We start from the raw sequence: 18,459 nt of genomic DNA, 5'->3' as shown, positions 1-18,459 counted from the left end.
CAAAAATTTTTAAACGCTGCGAATAAAATTGTTTATAATATTTTTAAGCTTCTATGGAACTTTTTATTTGCATTTTTGGATGGGGCAGCAAAAGACTCAGGAATCCGGCCAAAATGAGTGCAGCGGCTGAACTTATTAATGTTGTATTGCAATGTGTTTCGACAAGTATACCAATTGCATTAGTGCCACTAACACTGCCGATACGACCTATCATCATTGATATGCACACTGCCATGGCTCTGTAAAGTAAAATAAAATAAACAAATAATTACGTTTGTCCTTCGTTCCAATTTCGAATTTTAATAGTATTGTGTAGTTCTATATTATTTATTTAATTTACTTACCTTAAGTTTGTTGGGTAAATGTCCACTACAATAGCATTGACAACAGTTACGCCTAGACCACAGCAAAGTTGAATAACGAATAAATAAATAGCCAGTAGTGGAATTTTGGCAACAAATCCCAGAACTCCACAAACACCACATATAAGTAATATTAGGACTGGAAATATTTGATTTAACTCAATTATTATAATAAATTAAAATACCTGTTGCAAAAGGACATAAGATTACTGAATCGCATTTCAGTTTCATGTCAAAAAGCAATATTCTTCACTATTTACTATATTTACTTTAACACAATGTACATGACCGAAAAGTTATTGCATTAAATATATAGTTGCTCTCAACTCGGGGTGTAAATGGTGTTTCATACCAACAAGCTTTAACCTTAAGAAGAGATTCCTTGGTCTGAGAAACAAGAATTATAATATGTGGGCTCCATTTTATATAATTGCCGAGATATAGGATGTTAAAGAGCCAAACTTTCGTAACGGATCTTTTGTTGAAAAAGTGATGCTATTAATATAATAATACTTATCAATTAATTTTTAATGATTTAATTTCATTTATTTTGATTTTGGATTATTATAGCTGTTATAGATTAATTATTATATTTTCTAGTGAAATACGTCATTTCCTTTCTCTTTATCTATTTTTTGATATAATTGTTGTAGTGTAAACACATATACTTGATATTTATATCAAGTATAAACAAAATATTAGACTGACAGTAAATTACGGCCATGAAACAGGAGTACAACCAGGCATTGTGTAAACGAACAATACCTTAGAGTTTACGAAACAAAACCCATCAATTATTTAATAATTTATAATCCTATATATTAAAAATTAGAGGCATTGAAACTTCTATCAACTTGATAGCGACAATTTACTCAGGCTATGTAATGGTGGTAGTACCGTGAGTTTGCTAAATTATTTGAAGAAAACCGAGTCCAGTAGGCGCAACTGAACTACAAACTCCTAAACACGACACAAGGGTCGTTTAAGAATGTATTGGATTGTTGGTGTCTCAGCTAATTTGGGTTAAAATGGAAATCTGAAGCTGGCTTAAGGCTTCACACCAAAGATGTGAAAACTTCAGCAATGACAGAAACGGAGATGATAAAACTTTTAAACAAATAGTTTACAGATAATACATATTTTGTTATATATCGATTGGTGAAATACTTTAACTTACACAAAATTATTTTCCGTCCAAATCTTCCAATAGTATAGCTGACTATTAAAAGCAGTACGACATAAATAACCTCTAACATAATGGTATGTTGATAAGTGGAAATCTCTAACTGTGTTGTACATCCATTCTAAAAAACAAAATATAAACTTTAATATGCATATTTTTAAATAATAGAAAAACTAAGCAGACATACTGTTTTCTATAAATTTTATATTAAATGAAATAATTTCTTTATATAAATAATATCCGAATTAAAATAGGTGTGGATTAAAACATTGGGTCTACTCTAAGCTCGCATCAAACAATATCATACTTTTTTGGTTAGGCAAAGGTATTATACCAGCTTTAGTGACCATGTCGTTAAATCGTAGTAAGAATGCGGAAATTAATCAAGGAGAGGATAACACTAAAAATGTGGAAAAAGTGTCAGCCAGTATGGAAACGCATAAAAATTCAACATTGCGTACTGGACCAAATCTTTGTTTGGTAACTGAAGGTGCAAGTGCATTAGCTACTGTAAAGGAGCCTATATTTAAGCGCGATGGTAAAAAATGGATTATTGAACATCAGAAGAAAAACGCTGACTTGTTGATTGAAAATACTGAAATAAATAATGTTGTTTATATGTTTAAATGTGAAGATTCTACTCTTATCGTTAAAGGTAAAGTAAATAGCATTGTTATGGATTCATGCAAGAAATGCGCTCTGCTTTTCGATTCTGTAGTATCTTCAATTGAATTTGTAAATTGCCAGAGCATCCAAATGCAGACCTTGGGCTTCGTATCTACGATTTTGATTGATAAAACCAATGGTTGCCAAATGTATTTGAGTAAAGACTCACTAAGTGTGGAAATTGTAAGCTCTCAATCGTCTGCGATGAATGTTGTACTTCCTGAACCCAGTGGAGACTATGTTGAATTGGCATTGCCTCAGCAGTTTAAGACAACTATTTCAGGAAAAACTCTTAAGACAATTTGCCTTAATAGTCCTGGTTAAACGTGAAAATATTACACTGAAGAAAAACATGAGAAAACAATTTATCTACAAGTTATAATATCTCATTAAAAAGTTTAGTAAATAAACCTATTGTTTTAATGTAATGCGAATTTTTCCAAAATGAAATGTGTTTAAATTTCATAAATAAATAAATAAAATTAAATAAATTCTAACAGAAGTTGCAAAGGGTTATCTATAAAAACTAACACATCTTCAGCGATTAAAGAACCTCTGAGGGTATAAGTGTAATAATAATATGTCAATCTGAAGCAATTTACTATGACCTAAATCTTCCGTTATGGGGTATAACAATACGAAGGTTTTACAATAAATATTTTTTCTTGACATTACGAATAGCTAATGCAAACAGCGTTTGCATTATTAACGATTCCCTTTTATTGGACACACAGTTTTTGAAAATTATTCCAAAATATTACTCCCATTTTCTGCAATTCAAATTTAAGACTATTTTTTCATCATTTCTGCCTTCTGAATTCTTTTATTGATCATTGATATTAATCATGTTTTCTTGCCACCTGTCTAGGCTAATGTACATGCTCTGTTTTTATATCTGCCGTTTGTGAATAAACATATCTGTTTGCCTCTGACTACTTTAACGAATGGTGTTATGAAATTGCTACTACTAATTTTCCATCAGGACTAGAACGGTCATAAGATCTTTGGTTAAGGAGAACCAAAGAACCTGACGGTTCAAAAGCTGCGGAAAGAAAAGCAAAGTCGAAAGAACAGAGACAACGGATCTCGAATATTTTCTTTGTTAAGTTTTAAAAAAAAATTTTAAAACAGTATAGAACTCCAATGATAATAAGACAAGTTTTACGACAGTTGAATACATTTTTTAAATTTCGAAACCTATGCATGGTAACCATTCTTCAATTTTTTTTAATAATATATAAATATATATAATATATTTAAGGTTTGTCAAAATAGTTTACGCATAAATCATATAGTACTTACATCATTTTCTTTAGTGGTATGATTTGAAAAATTTACGATTTCACAAATTGTTCGAGGATTTGTATATTCCTTAGTATATTGTGATATACTATTTAGTATATAAGGGAACCACATATAAACACCGTGAGCTGAGAAATATAGAACATATTGCAAAACACTACAAATAACGGTTTTCCGTAAATGCTCTCGCATAAAAAGTGGAGCCGTTTGATGCCACATTGAATGAAATATGTTATATACCAGATTCTTATTTGATGTACTAGTTTTCTTTTTGCTCATCGCTTCCAGGTCTGGTTGTATTGCTTTAACCTGAAAATTAGAAAAATTAAAATACAATTTTAATAAATTAAATACTTGTCATCAGTTAACATACACTAAATTCATCACCATGTAACTTCTTATTTCCTTTAGTATTAACTCGGTGTATTCTTTTTAGTACCTCCACAGCTTCATTTGTTCGTCCTATTGTCAAAAGATATTTTGGACTTTCAGGTAGAAAGCATAAAGCCACACCACATGCTAAACCTGGTAAGCCGCATATAAGCATAAATAATCTCCATGGCTTGTATTTAAATTCGAGCAGTGGTACATAGAACTCCCAGTTCTGGTTAATAAATATCCAAGCATATATTGGAAAGAATATAGCACAAGTTGCACTTATCATAGCCGCTGATAGAATAGCGCGATTTCTATATTTTTGGCAGTGAAATTCACCTAAGTATGCATATATGGTTGCTGAACCAGATGAAATTCTAAATATCTTAAACATAAAACAAAAATATATAAAACAGGATTAAATACTACTTACAAAAATCCATTGATAAATCTAAGTACGACCAGAGATTCAAAATTTGGTGAAAAACTTGATAGAACTGTAACTAAAAATCCCAGAAATAATGCTGGCAACATAATACGTTTCCGACCTGTCGTGTCAGCTAAAAAGCCCCAAAAATGAGAGCTTACTATAATTCCTATAAAGGCCACTGCTCCAATTATACCTTGCTGTTGATAGTTTAAACTCAAATCACATTCCAAAATAGGCAAAGCAAAACTGATGGCTACACTTTCAAAAACCACAGATTTGAGCACGAATCCCGAAAATAATATCAGCAAATAGTTGAATTTGCCAAAATCTGTCAATATGTGTATATGTGATTATTAAAATATTAAAATATTGAATATGGCAAATATTATTGATATTATTACTTACGTGTTTGGGCAAGTGCTTCTTCAATTGTTGGTACAACAACTCCATTTACACTTCTAGCCATGTTTTCAAACCAAAAAAATAACTATGGCCAGTAAGCAGAGTATCTAATCGTAAGATTATAGAAAACCGCAACTAGTGCACTTTTGTGCATCTCGAAAAACGTTTGAGGACTGGTGAAAAATGCTTTTATGTCTGATGATATGGAGAAAGTATCTTTGTGACGAAATATTTTGGTTGCTAATCCATTTCTTAATTTTTATTTCAGTAATTATGATAAGTTTAATAATAAAATATTGCTTTTTTATTAGTTGGAACAGACAGCAAAATAAAATTTTGCTGTACTCATAGCGAGTTATAGTAAATCGCGGTTTTCAGCAATCGTATACGAACATCTACGAGAGTTAAAATCACTTTTGTATCTAAACATAAGTAAACTTGTAAATTTTCTCTGTAAAGTTGAAGATGTTGTTTAGAAAAAAAGATTAGACTCTAATATCAAAATGAACTAGTTTTTATCTAAACTACTTGAGTAATTCTAATATGATATGTAGTCAAATAAACACATTTCATCATAGTGTTTATTATATGATCGTACATAATGATCCATTTTAGATTTGTATTTCGAATCTTCTGGATTTATATTATTAAATTCAGATAAATGTATAGAACATATGTATGTATGGCCGACTATACTTTGTTTTAATAATATATCAGATATAATATATAATTTTATCTTAACATTTAATACACCGTCTAATGATACAAATATACTAAGCAAATATTTTAATAATATTTTTCTTTACAAAGTCTAATACAAACAGAAGTTTAGTAGAAAAATAATAAAAAAAAGAATTAAAAAATTATAGTATAAATATAATCAAAAGTATTTTCAGAATTGATAACACAGCTGTGTAATATTTGATGGAAAGTAACCTAAAGAATACGTACGGATTGTGTATCTATTATTAGTTCAATAAAGACGAATTTATTTTTATAATCACATTTTTGCATGGAAACTCCTCAACTAAAGAGATTATGGCCTTCATTTAGCAGGCAAAATACTTTCCATTCAGTTAGGATCTGCTTCGGTACAAGAAAGTTTTATGCTACACTCTACTTAATTGATGGCCTCAGTCCCCATTGTTTAAATGGCAGAAATTCATCCAAGTGTGAAGTATTTGGTAAGTCTGGTTCAAGTAGAACAAAATTCGTATGTCAGCTGCTTCAGCTAATTCGAAACTAACGCAATACTACGGTATTGGTGCTGAAGGATCACTGCGTATTAGAAAGGCATGCAATAAGACCAGGTCTACCTTTCAATAATTTTTGTCGTGCGTGTGGGCACACGAATGTGGACGAAGCTATACTCAACCAAGTGTTAATACTTGCAATTGGGTAATAAGATTAGGTCTACCTTTCAACAACTTTTCTCGGGCGTGTGGACGAAGCTATACTCAACCAATTATTAATGCCCGCCATTGGCTAGGAGAAAATTCAGAATCTTTTAGGCTTCTATTCTAACTAATCCTATTAAGCTGTCAATGGGGGAGTCGTCCGTTACCAAATGAATAATATTTGTGCACTAAATGTTTGAGATTTTTACCTTTAACGGCCATTATTAAGTTACGGCTTAGAGCTAGGAGTGCCAGCCTTGTGCAACAAAACTTAATAATAAAAATGGCCATCGTATTTATGGGTCTCATTAAAATCAGTATGTCATCGAATTAGTTTAATTGACCACCTTATAAGTAAATTTGACTTAATATTGGTAAAATAAAATTGCTTTATGGTTATTTTGTAATTAGTTGCTTTTAATTATTTTTTTATTTGTATATTATATATTTATTTAAATATATAAAACCCATAATTGTGATGAAATTAAGAAGCGGTTCATGCTACAATGGATATTATATACAAGGAATATAACATCCTTCAGATATTCCTTTCTTTAATAGCTCTTCCAATTTGATCTATTCAAGGTTTTTCATTTAACCAATTCATTGTTTGGGGTTCCTTTATATTGTATACATTGTTTTTAAAATATTAAAAATACCCTTCGCAAATACTTTTAGATTAAGAATGCTTAACGTAAATTTCTTCAAACAAACGACATAGTACTAAATTGTTGCGAAATAATGTACTAGAAGTTGTGATATTTATCTTAAATAACTCTACACTTTTAAAATATTATATACGTATACACATATATTAATAAATTACAGAGTAAAGAAATGACGCTGAATATGTTTGATAGCTCACAATAAATAAGGTATTCAATTCAGAAGTCGTTGAGATCCAGAAATTAATTCACACGCCTAATATACTGCATACATTTATTTAATAATCACATTATATACATTATAACTTCATCATTATATACATTATAACTTATTAAACTATTAATAAATCAATAATTAATTAAAATTCATCCCTAGTTCTTTTAAAGCTAAGTTCAACGGCACATTCTCTCTAACACACCCATTGGCAGCCGTCTATGTACTTCTTTTTTTTTAAATTAAATAATAAATTTAAATTTGAATTTTTGTTTGAATACTATTTATTATTAATTAGAATTGTTATATATTTATATAAATAATTAAAAAAATTATTATTGTTCTATCACAAGAATTCTGTACTAAAAATTATTTTTTTTTTATTTTTTAATTTGAATACTAATTAATCAAATTTTTTGGACTCTTCTGTACTACAATTGATTGTGGTAAAAATAAGCTTAAGAATCCAGCAAATATTAAGGCGACTGCTGAAGACAATAAGATAAGATTACAGCTGGTGCTATATAATAATCCAAATATATAACTTGCGCTTATGCTACTTATACGACCCATCATCATTGCAATACTTATCGCTATTGTTCTATATTTATTAAACAGTTAATATAATAAAATATATAGAAATATATTTAAACTTACCTTATACTTGTTGGATATATATCAACAATAATTGCATTTACTACAGATACCGCCAGAGAGCAACATAGCTCTAATGCAAATGCATAAATCGCTATTATAGGAATTTTGATCAGAAAGGCAAGTAATCCACTTGTACCACTCACAACTAAGATCAAAACTTAATAAAAAAAAAATTTAATTTAATATATAAAGTTTTTATCTAGTTAAACCCTTTTCCCTCTGAAAGAACTTACATAGTATTGTTTTACTTCCAAGTTTTCCAATCGCATAACTGTTTATTAAAAGCAATATGGCGGCTATTGTTTCTAATGCAATGCTGTGATGAAAAGTGGATATCTCCAGATGTTGAATGCAGACAGAAGTATGTATCTGAAATGATCGATAATTAAACTCTTATATTGATTATCAAAGCTTTAATGGTTTGTGGAAATTGGTCCATACAAATCTTTGTTGAAAATATCTATAGGATTACCTCTGTAAAACTAGAGTTGGAGTGAGGCCTATAACTTAAAATTTCACATAATGTTTTAGGCTCTGTGTGATGTTTTTTGTACTGGGTTATGGTGTTTAATATATAAGGAAACCACATTAAAATTCCGTACGCCGTAAAAAATATAACAAACTGAAGTAAACAACAAATAAATGTTTTTCGTAAGTGTTCTCGCATAAAAAGCAATGAGGTCTGCTGCCACATCGAGATTAAAAAACGAATAACGAAATTTTTTCCATCCAAAGATTTGTTAGGTATCACATAATCCTCTGATAATAATTTTCCTATCTATAAATTTTGAATGATTTAAAGAATAAAGACTTATAGAAAGAGAATCTTTGCTCACCTTAAACTCAACTTTACTCAAAGCTTTAAAATGTTTCGTATTTACATGATGCATATATTTTAAAACTTCGATAGCGTTTTCTGGTTTTCCCTTAGCTAAAAGATATTTGGGACTTTCGGGTAAAAAAGTTAATCCAATACCGCACATTAAGCCCGTGAAACCGCATACCATTATATATAAACGCCAAGGTTTATACATAATATTTAATATCGGTATATATATTTTCCATTTCATATTGATGAAGGCCCAAGCGTAGATCGGAAAAAATATCACAAGAAATGCAGTGATGAATGAAGCTGATAGTATTGCACGATTACGATACTTTTGATCATGGAACTCTCCTAGATAGGAATAAGCTATAGATGCAGGTGCTGCTAACCTTTCTTGTAGAATATATTATTAATATATATTATTATAGTTTATATATGTGTGTGTTACTTACGCACACCCAGTTAAAAATCTCAATACCATTAATGATTCGAAATTGGGTGAAAACGATGAAACAGTTGTAATTGCAAATCCAACAAATAATGCTGGCCGCATAATAGATTTACGACCCATTGTATCCGCCATAAAGCCCCAAAAGTGTGAACAAACTATCATTCCAATAAAGCATATTGCACACAAAATTCCTCTTTTATTATGACTCAATACTAGTTCGCATTCTAAAAGTGGAAGAGCAAAACTTAGACTCATACACTCGAAGACCACATTTTGAAAAGTAAGTCCCGTAAACAATATGATAAGATAGTTAAATTTTCCAAAATCTGTGAAATATTACAAATTAATATCATAATCACTTATTAATATGGATATTTTATAACGAGTAATCAGGACATGGGTGACAAAAAATCTATCTACGAATAAAAAAAGATCAAATATAGTAATAGTGAGCAATTTTCTAAATCTAACTTTTAGTCATGTGAATTAAAGGACTAACTATACAGCTATTGTGAAATATTCATCATCAATTCATAGATATAAAACTGCAATTAATTACATCATCTTCATTAAAAAAAGTTGGCTCAAGAAACGGCTTTGTAAGCGTTCTGAAACTAGTTAATATCAATGAACTAAGTACCTTTTACTATTATTATCGGAATGTCGCGATTCGTAAGGAAGACCAACAAACTTTTGTAGGAACAGAAGAACGACTCAGACTGAAAAACGACTACATCAAAGAAACAGCTGTATAAAATGAAAGGCTATTAAAATATATGTAAGAAAAAATAAACATTTTTTTTAGAAAACCTCTTATAAAACATTTGTAGTGTTGAAATATGCAGAATATATAATAATAATAAATATTATTATAATTTTATATAATAAATATATATAATAGTTTTGCTATATAATAGTTATTTTTTGATTAATATATACGACACGATATGAATTATAGTAGTTATTACCGCACAACTTATGTAAAGAATTATATATTTTATTTTAAATATATATATTTACGTGTTTGTTCCAGAGCTTCTTCTATGGTTGATTCGGTCTCGGACGGTGTAGCCATTAGATATTTGGTGAAAATTGAAACTCCGGAAGAAAGTGAACGTCTTTGAGTGTTCAGTATAGCTTGCACACTAACTAAAAGTTTGGTAAATAGTATTGTAGATGTTGTAATATAAAAAATATTTTGAATGCTATAATATAAATTTTCTTAACAATTCTATACGGTTATACTGTTTAGATAAGGTAAAAATAAAATTGCTGAGTTTGAATTACATATCACAATGATGCACTATGATATATAGTTATCTATATGGTATATATATATATACTAAAGTATTAGGAGATAGAAATTCCTTAAAGGTTCTCAATATTATTTACCAATTATTTTACTATTTATATATTGTGTTCCTTATCTTTTTTTGAATTTTTTGTTCAGTATAGACATGAACCTCAACCTGGTTTATTAGAATAAATGCTAAAGAATTTTATATCTTTTTGTCTAAAACCTAAGTCTCACTACAATTTTTAAACTTCCTGAACAACTGTCTCATATTAAAAAAACATAAAATATATAGTTTTATCATAAACTAAATATATATACATATATCAAGCAAAATTGTCGTGAATTTCGGAAAATTCATGGTCAAAGTGCTTCTTCGACATTTCACAGTCCTTTGACGTTCCTATAAAATCGAATTATAAAAAAACTAAAAACTATTTTTATTTTTTGGTATATATAATAATTTATATATTCAGAAATGTTATTTAATATTAGTCAGTAACTGTATATGGTGTTTTATAATAATAATATAAAATACCATACACGTTTATATATTCATTAAGAACTGGCGTGAAATTACAATTTTATTATATATTTTAATAAAATATCTATGATGACGAATATCTGTAAGAAAGTAAAATATGTAAAGTAAGATAGATAAATTAAAATATAATAAATATTGCAGTTGCAGTTTACTGACGTCAGTGCTAGAGCCATATTCATTAAAGACCTTTACTTGCATAGAAATATATGTAGTTATAACACCTGTTTAATTAGCGTTTCAAAACATAAGACATATGGTACAGACTTTTTATCTCAATATGTAATTTTCCATTGGTCTATTTTGAAGAACAGTCAACGAATGACTCAAGAAATTAAAAGCTTTATTTAGCATAAAATTCATAAAAAAATTATTTACAAATGAATTTACAATATATTTATATATAATTACATTAAATATTCTATTTAATATCTTATTAACATACATATATCTACACTAGTTAAATATTTTTGAATAAAGTTATTAAGATTAATGCATAAATAATAATTACTTTATCTGAAAAAAATTTATGAATAAACTAGTATATTACGGTCGTGTTTGGCAAATGGCATACCCTTTATCATTGTTTTTATATTTGATGTGTTTATGATGGAATCACCACTTTAATTGCTCTGTTTAATTGCCTCTCTCCCACTCACTCTTTATCTCTCTCTCGCTTACTCTTTCTTTCTCTCTCGCTTACTCTTTCTTTCTCTCTCTCTCGCTACTAAATTGCCCCTGCATTATCTAGAATTAAATTTTATCGCCATAACAAAATAGTTTCTGCTATTTCTAATAGCACATCTAATGTAGACAACGGTCTAAAGCTGATACTATTTATTTATTTCCTTACTTATATATCTTATTACCCCATTAAAAGATTATTGATTTTATATATTATAAAAATGGAAACACGCATTCGTTTTATTATCTTTATAACTATATATATTATCATCTTTTAAGCGTAAGAAGACGGCGGTTTAAAATATAGATAAGATAAGTTATGTCTAATATAGACAAAGCTCTGAAGCTGCTATTATTTATTTATTTCCTTACTTATCTTATTACCCCATTAAAAGATTATTGATTTTATATATTATAAAAATGGAAACACGCATTCGTTTTATTATCTTTATAACTATATATATTATCATCTTTTAAGCGTAAGAAGACGGCGGTTTAAAATATAGATAAGATAAGTTATGTCTAATATAGACAAAGCTCTGAAGCTGCTATTATTTATTTATTTCCTTACTTGTCTCATTACCCCATTACAAGAGTATTGATTTTATATATTATAAAAATGGAAACACGTATTCGTTATATTATCTTTTTAACTATATATATTATCATCTTTTAAGCGTGGGAAGACGAGGGTTTAAGATTTTTTATCTACATATATTTTCAAAATTTGAATAACAATGTTTATATTACTTATATATGAACATATCGTTGTTTTGTATTATGTGTGTTTCGGGCGAGCCTAGACTAGAAAGATCAAGCATTTAGATATTATGTGAATCATTTCACTTATTTTATTTTAGTAGAAGATATCTAAAATTATTATCAATCAATTTTTTGCTGATCAATAATCTATCATTACATAGTAAATTGTAGAAAAAAAAAACTAATATAAGTCATAGATATTTTTCTGAGCATGAATCCAACCATATAAGGAGCAGTTGTCCCCGGTAATCTCATAAATCTGGTTTGATATGTATGCTTGTTATCCACACATTCATAAAAGCAAATAGTATAATTTTTTAACTGGCTATCTTATAGCCAGTTATAGTTTTTTGGTATTACATATTATCTACATACTAACCTAGGACAAATCTGGTCAGATATATTATATAAAAATGAATTAAAAACGTAGACAAATATAGCATTCCGTCATCTCAATTAGATTCGTCATGTTTAGTTGATACCGTAGGCTAAAGTTTTCCATGAAATAACCCGTTAGCAGCCTCAACACTGTTATTCTTAGAAAAAATGTATCTTTTAAGATAAATATGATGAAATATTACTTAATGTATACTGATAAAGTTAACCAATGGATCAGTATTCTAGTTATTCTATTGATTACAGTTAGCGTTTAGAATAGTTAATGAGTAAGTATAGTGCTCACTTCAAAATTAAAGTAATGAACTAATTAATTAAGAAACCAATCAACTAATTAATGAATTAATTAACTCCAAATTATTCACGTTTTAAAACCTTTTGTAATATTAAGACCTGTGTTTACTTTTTTAGGGTTTTGAACGAACACTATAGGTGTATAGACACTTCCACACATGAATTTATATTTAATATTGCTTAGTACATATTGTTTTATATGGTGTAGGGTAATTGTATACAATAAAAAAAATTATCTCTATAGATTATGAGATATTAATATGAAGATAAAAAGATATCTCTAGTTGAACATGTGAAAACTATTTTTACAATAACATTTTAAAATGAGCATTGGTTGGGAGCGTGTACGTTTGCGCATGGAAACCATAGTAAGGAAATATATTATTTATTTAATAAAGATTGCATTTTAATAGTTTTATTTCAAATAAACAGAATATGACTGATAATGCACCAGATTCACGTACAATATCTTCACATATTCTAGACACTTCACTTGGTAAACCAGCGGCTAATGTAAAGATCATAATTTATCGCTTGGAGAATAATCAGTGGCAGGAATTAAATCAGGTATTCTATAATTATTTTTCATTACGTCATTGTATTAAAGAGAAATAAGTGATGCAATACGTTACTTAATTGCAACAAAACATTAATATATTAAAGTGAGTAATAACTATTTTAAGCAAATGTATTTGTGGTGTGTTTATAGGCTTCTACAGATGATGATGGCAGAGTAACGCAACTAATAACTTTGGAACAATTTCAAACTGGCATCTATAAATTACATTTCAATGTCCGTCCATATTTCGAACAAAATCAAGTGAAAAGCTTTTATCCTTTTATCGAAATAATAGCTGAATGTACGAAGGGTCAACATTATCACATTCCTTTGCTTTTAAATCCATTCGGCTATAGCACATATAGAGGTTCATAAATGTTTAAAGCAATATTAATATTAAATTATTTGAAAAATAAATTTAAATAAAATTAAAATCAACAAAGTTGTTAGTTTTTTAAAAATATTATATGTTATGTCAAGTGATTGGTTTTGTGAATGTTGTTTGTGTTTGGGAGGATATGAACCTGGGTTGGAGTTTGCAGTGGCGGCCTTGTACACCAAAGCAAATAATGGACTGTTGTGATAAAATCAAAGTTATAGTCATATTATTTGTGACTGTTTTGCTCTGGATCAGAAGGAGAATGTTGTCGTCATCTTATATTAGAGACTCTACAACAAGGGAACTTTCGAGAATTTGTTCGTAAGAATTAAATCCTTATATTCCGTTAGTGTTAGTTATAGTATAAAATATTTATAAAAGTTACAATGTTTTACTTGATTAGGAGCTAATTGTATTTAATTTTGGAAATTGTTTGCTAAAGAATAAAGTCCATTTTTTAGCATTACGATAAGGAAATGTATATAGATTTATTTTATGCTTAATCCATTTTAGTGGTAGACTAAGGGAGCCAGTAAAGGACAAAATTTTATATTCCTCTGTATTATGCTAAAGTGATATATGTAGAATTATTTATTATTTGATTCATTTCAGTGGTAGGCTAAGCATATATGGAACCAGCAGCGAAAAAAAATATATCCGGAGGTAAAAGTTTTCAATATATTAGTAACAATTCAGATCTCGCAGACCCGAGAAAACCCCTACCGCTCTCAGTCCGCTTTAGCTTTATTGGAAGCGCTTAGTGTGACATAAATATGCCCATTTTATATTAATATCTAATAACTTTTAATATAAAAAATGGTGTATAAATGGATCGTCTAAGGATTACCATCTTACCAGTATAATTTTTATGTTTTCGATAGATTCAAGAAGTTAGATCGCTAGCAAGGAAAACGGAGAAAGCAAGTTTCTATAAAGTTGCTGGATTGACAATGTACAGAGGAGTATAAATGTAAGCAAATATCAAGCTTGATGAGAAATAAATTTATTTTAATCCAAATTTGAATTTGAATTTAAATTCATATTTTACAATAAAAAGAGTGAATAATTTCAGCCTTATTAGTTTTATTAATAACTTACATTTCGGTTCAATTTATGACAGATTTGGTTTATTTTATTTGAGCTTGCTTTCGCTTCCAATGTTTGACATAGGAATAGGATTAAACAGTGTACCAACTTCCAAAGGAGCGGAGCACTGCTACCATGGTTGATGTTTTATGCTGCAACAGACCCTAACCGAACAGAAGACATTCCGCCTTCCAAATGAAAGCTAGAATGTCGGCCGTTGAGGATCTCCTAATGTCAGACCAGTTCTCGACGCAGTGACTTCCTCCTGGCCTAGATCAAGGCTGGACAGTCACAGAGAATGTGACTGGAAGTTTCGTCTGCTTCTAAGCAGAGTCGACAATCTATCTCTTCGGACAGACCCATAATGTTAAGGTGATAACGCAGTTCATGGTGACACGTTAAATATTCCACCAGCAACCTCAATTCTGTTCTGCTGAAGAAGGATGCCTTACCATAACTGTAAGGATAAACTAACTCCTTAGCCTGAGGGTTAGCTGTAATGTCGCGCCAGTAGCGACTTCTTTCGGCAGAAAACTATTTATCAATCAGAGACCTAGTTGTAGACCAACTTAATCCACAATATGGCTCCGGTCCACAGATTTGAATGGCAGATCCTGAACTGGTGTTTAAATAATTACTTAAGAAAATTGGAATTGTGTACTTTTTAAAATAATATTGGATTGTTTTTTTTTTAAATGAATTAATAAAAAATTTAAGTTTATAATATATTTATTATGTTTTTATTATATTATAGTATACACGTATATATCAATTAATATATTATTACGATTTCAGTATTTATCTCTCTGCTATTATTATTATTATTATATATATATATATGGTTATACATATACATAAATAAATATATATTATTTAATTAATATAAATTATTTTTCTTTTTGTTGCTATCGTGTTTTTCCATCACTTTCAACCATTACCATTTATACAATCTATTATTCTTTTTTTTTTTTAATTTTAAAATAAATATTTTCTTACATATCTCTTGGCCGTACAATTTGAAATACTTTTCAATAATTTTGCAAATTTTTGCTAATTTTTTTTTTGCAATGATTTATATTTTATAATTTTTTAAGCGCAGCATATTAATAAAATTTTGCATTTTCATTAATATATAATTAATCAATCGATACACTTAAATATTTTATATATATGTATGTATATAAGTTTCTCTATTTGTATTTTATACATGCACATATGTTAATCATCGTTTGTAATATGTAACACATATATAAATATTTTCTTATATGATCTTATTTTTTTAATATTTAAGTTCAAAACTTAACAACAAATACATAAATATATTGCTGCGTATATTTTTATTATAATCCAAAAATAAATAAACTTTCCTAAATAGATTTCCTAAAACTTCACATATATCAAATTTTAATAAAATATACATCTAAAGGATATTTTAAAGGGTTTTATGTGTGAGTGTAATAGTGTGCGCCTTAATATATAATACATATATAATCTTTTTATTCAACTAATCAACTCATGATAATAAATAAAAATATTAAAATTTTTATAAATTATTTAAATGCATTAAGCATAAATAGCTGTTTGCGTGTCCTTGATGTTAGGCTCTATTTTATTGCCAATATATCATTCAAGTCCATCAATTTAGTTTTCATGCTAAATGAATAATAATAAAAATAAATAATAAATTAATTTATAAAGCAATACTCATATATATATTGTAATTATAATTTATTCAAATTCATAATAAGCGCTCCTTAAAATTTAACATTATATTTCTATGTAAATCTAAACACTTCTATATTCCTCAAAATTATCTTTCCTTCATCGGGTTATATATATTTGTTCTACCACTCAACTGAAAGCTTGAAAAATAAATAAAATAGCAAACGATACAGCTCTTTAATAATTACCTAAACCATCACAACAGAGTATTTTTAACTCAATTTATAAAAAATATTAGTAGTCAAACTATAGAACTATTATCTCCATATTTTCATGTCAACTAATATTTCTTATTTCTTACTAAGGTAGAAGTTCTACAGAAAAAAAACATATAAGAAACAATATTCTATGGATTCACCCCAAAATTTTGAATAACTAAAATAAATTGATTATACTGTGTGTTCTATCAGGCTTTGTTCAAATGATCTAAAATTCATCTATATTATCTTAAATTTGGTCAACAACAAATTTCGAAAATAACAACATGTATTTTGGTACGACGAATTAGGTGGGGACAATCAAAATGCATATTTGAAATTAAGTATATTAAAACATTTATTCATATCAGTCAACTAAGATTCAATAATATATTAATTTTTTGTTTTAATGTTCATTCTATGCCTCACAAAGTAGACCCTCTTTGGTATTATGCACTAATGCCATCAGTTTGTTTTTTCTAGTTTAAGAACCACTGTTAAAACACTTTATATTCTTTTGTTCTCAAAAGACTATATGCGATTACCTCATCTAATTTTGAAAAACTTTATATTTTATATTTTTATATAAGAATCAGTTTTTATGAGCTAAAAAAAGCTCAATGAATAGTTGCAATAATGCCCTACACCACCCGTTAATAATTTTTGAGAAATCAAAAAAGAAAAACAGTTTCTCATAGATACCATTGAAATTTTTACACAGGTTCAAACTAACCGTCCCTGTCTCTACATAAAGTTGAGTTTAACGTCTTAATACACTGAAATTTTAGATTTTGTTCAATTATTTTTTTATTAATATATCAATTTCCTAATAGTAATGATTTATAAAATTTTAGTTTAGGATACTACCGCTTTAATTGAATGACAAAGTGATGGTGTGAGATCTCGAGTAACGACCTGGTAAAAAAAATTTAAACGAATTCAAAGCGGACTTAATAAAGAGCTTAAATACAGTTCTTTTCGGGAGTCTTCTAGGAGCTTAAAGTTGGACTGTTCATATCACATGATATTGTATGGATATGATACATGTAATAGTTCATACACATGAAACACAAATTATTTTTCAGACTTCATTTACAAGATTATTGAAAGTCGGTAAAGTAAACATTTTATTAAGTGTTGTATTTGGGGTACAAAAAAATGATAATATATTATTTACTCGCCTTATCTGGACAAAACTCTTAAAGTCCAGCAGTGCAAAAACTTCGTTGTGATTTCTTTTAATTTTAAATAAACAATTAATATTTATATGTTAAGTAATAAATATTAATAAATAAATAAAATAAAATTATTTTTTCAAAGTTAAAAATTTTTTAAGATTGTTTAATATAATTAAAATAAAAATTTAAAATAAATTATTATAAAACACTCCTAAAATCATTTTTTAACACTTCTTAGAACACAAAGGTACCTTTATCCTAAAGCTCATTCGTGCAAGACCATTTTAAGAATGCTCCTGACTGCATGCCTATTTCTTAAGAAATAACGGTAATTACGGATTGTTTTAAGAGGTTCTTAAATAGAACTATTCTTATTTGGCTCCTAAATAGAACTGTTTTAAGCTCCTAAAAGACTCTTTTGTGAGGCTTTTGGTTAG

The 18,459-nt window shown here is 28.3% G+C and overlaps 3 protein-coding genes across 3 annotated transcripts; 1 reads left to right on the top strand and 2 right to left on the bottom strand.

The window, feature by feature from the left end:
* Positions 1 to 18: 18 nt before the first annotated feature.
* Positions 19 to 4,941, bottom strand: LOC119670582 (synaptic vesicle glycoprotein 2B-like). Its single transcript, XM_038080891.1, has 7 exons — positions 4,724 to 4,941; positions 4,322 to 4,646; positions 3,887 to 4,265; positions 3,514 to 3,822; positions 1,540 to 1,666; positions 345 to 501; positions 19 to 239 (listed from the first exon to the last, which is right to left on the bottom strand). Exons 1-7 carry the CDS (start codon positions 4,782 to 4,784, stop codon positions 44 to 46), a joined length of 1,554 nt encoding a protein of 517 aa, XP_037936819.1. The 5' UTR covers positions 4,785 to 4,941; the 3' UTR covers positions 19 to 43.
* A 2,907-nt stretch (positions 4,942 to 7,848) lies between these two features.
* LOC119666855 (synaptic vesicle glycoprotein 2B-like) lies at positions 7,849 to 10,005 on the bottom strand. Its single transcript, XM_038076133.1, has 4 exons — positions 9,951 to 10,005; positions 8,932 to 9,256; positions 8,490 to 8,868; positions 7,849 to 8,022 (listed from the first exon to the last, which is right to left on the bottom strand). The coding sequence occupies exons 1-4, from the start codon at positions 10,003 to 10,005 to the stop codon at positions 7,849 to 7,851; spliced, it is 933 nt and encodes a 310-aa protein (XP_037932061.1).
* Positions 10,006 to 13,223: 3,218 nt separating this feature from the next.
* On the top strand, positions 13,224 to 13,868 carry LOC119671676 (5-hydroxyisourate hydrolase-like). The gene is made up of 3 exons (XM_038082425.1): positions 13,224 to 13,269; positions 13,334 to 13,468; positions 13,611 to 13,868. Exons 1-3 carry the CDS (start codon positions 13,225 to 13,227, stop codon positions 13,833 to 13,835), a joined length of 405 nt encoding a protein of 134 aa, XP_037938353.1. The 5' UTR covers position 13,224; the 3' UTR covers positions 13,836 to 13,868.
* Positions 13,869 to 18,459: the final 4,591 nt, after the last annotated feature.

Source organism: Teleopsis dalmanni, chromosome 1 (assembly GCF_002237135.1).
Source record: "Teleopsis dalmanni isolate 2A chromosome 1, ASM223713v2, whole genome shotgun sequence".
Classification (NCBI taxonomy): Eukaryota; Metazoa; Arthropoda; class Insecta; order Diptera; family Diopsidae; genus Teleopsis; species Teleopsis dalmanni.
This window is presented reverse-complemented; position numbering and strand designations above follow the sequence as displayed.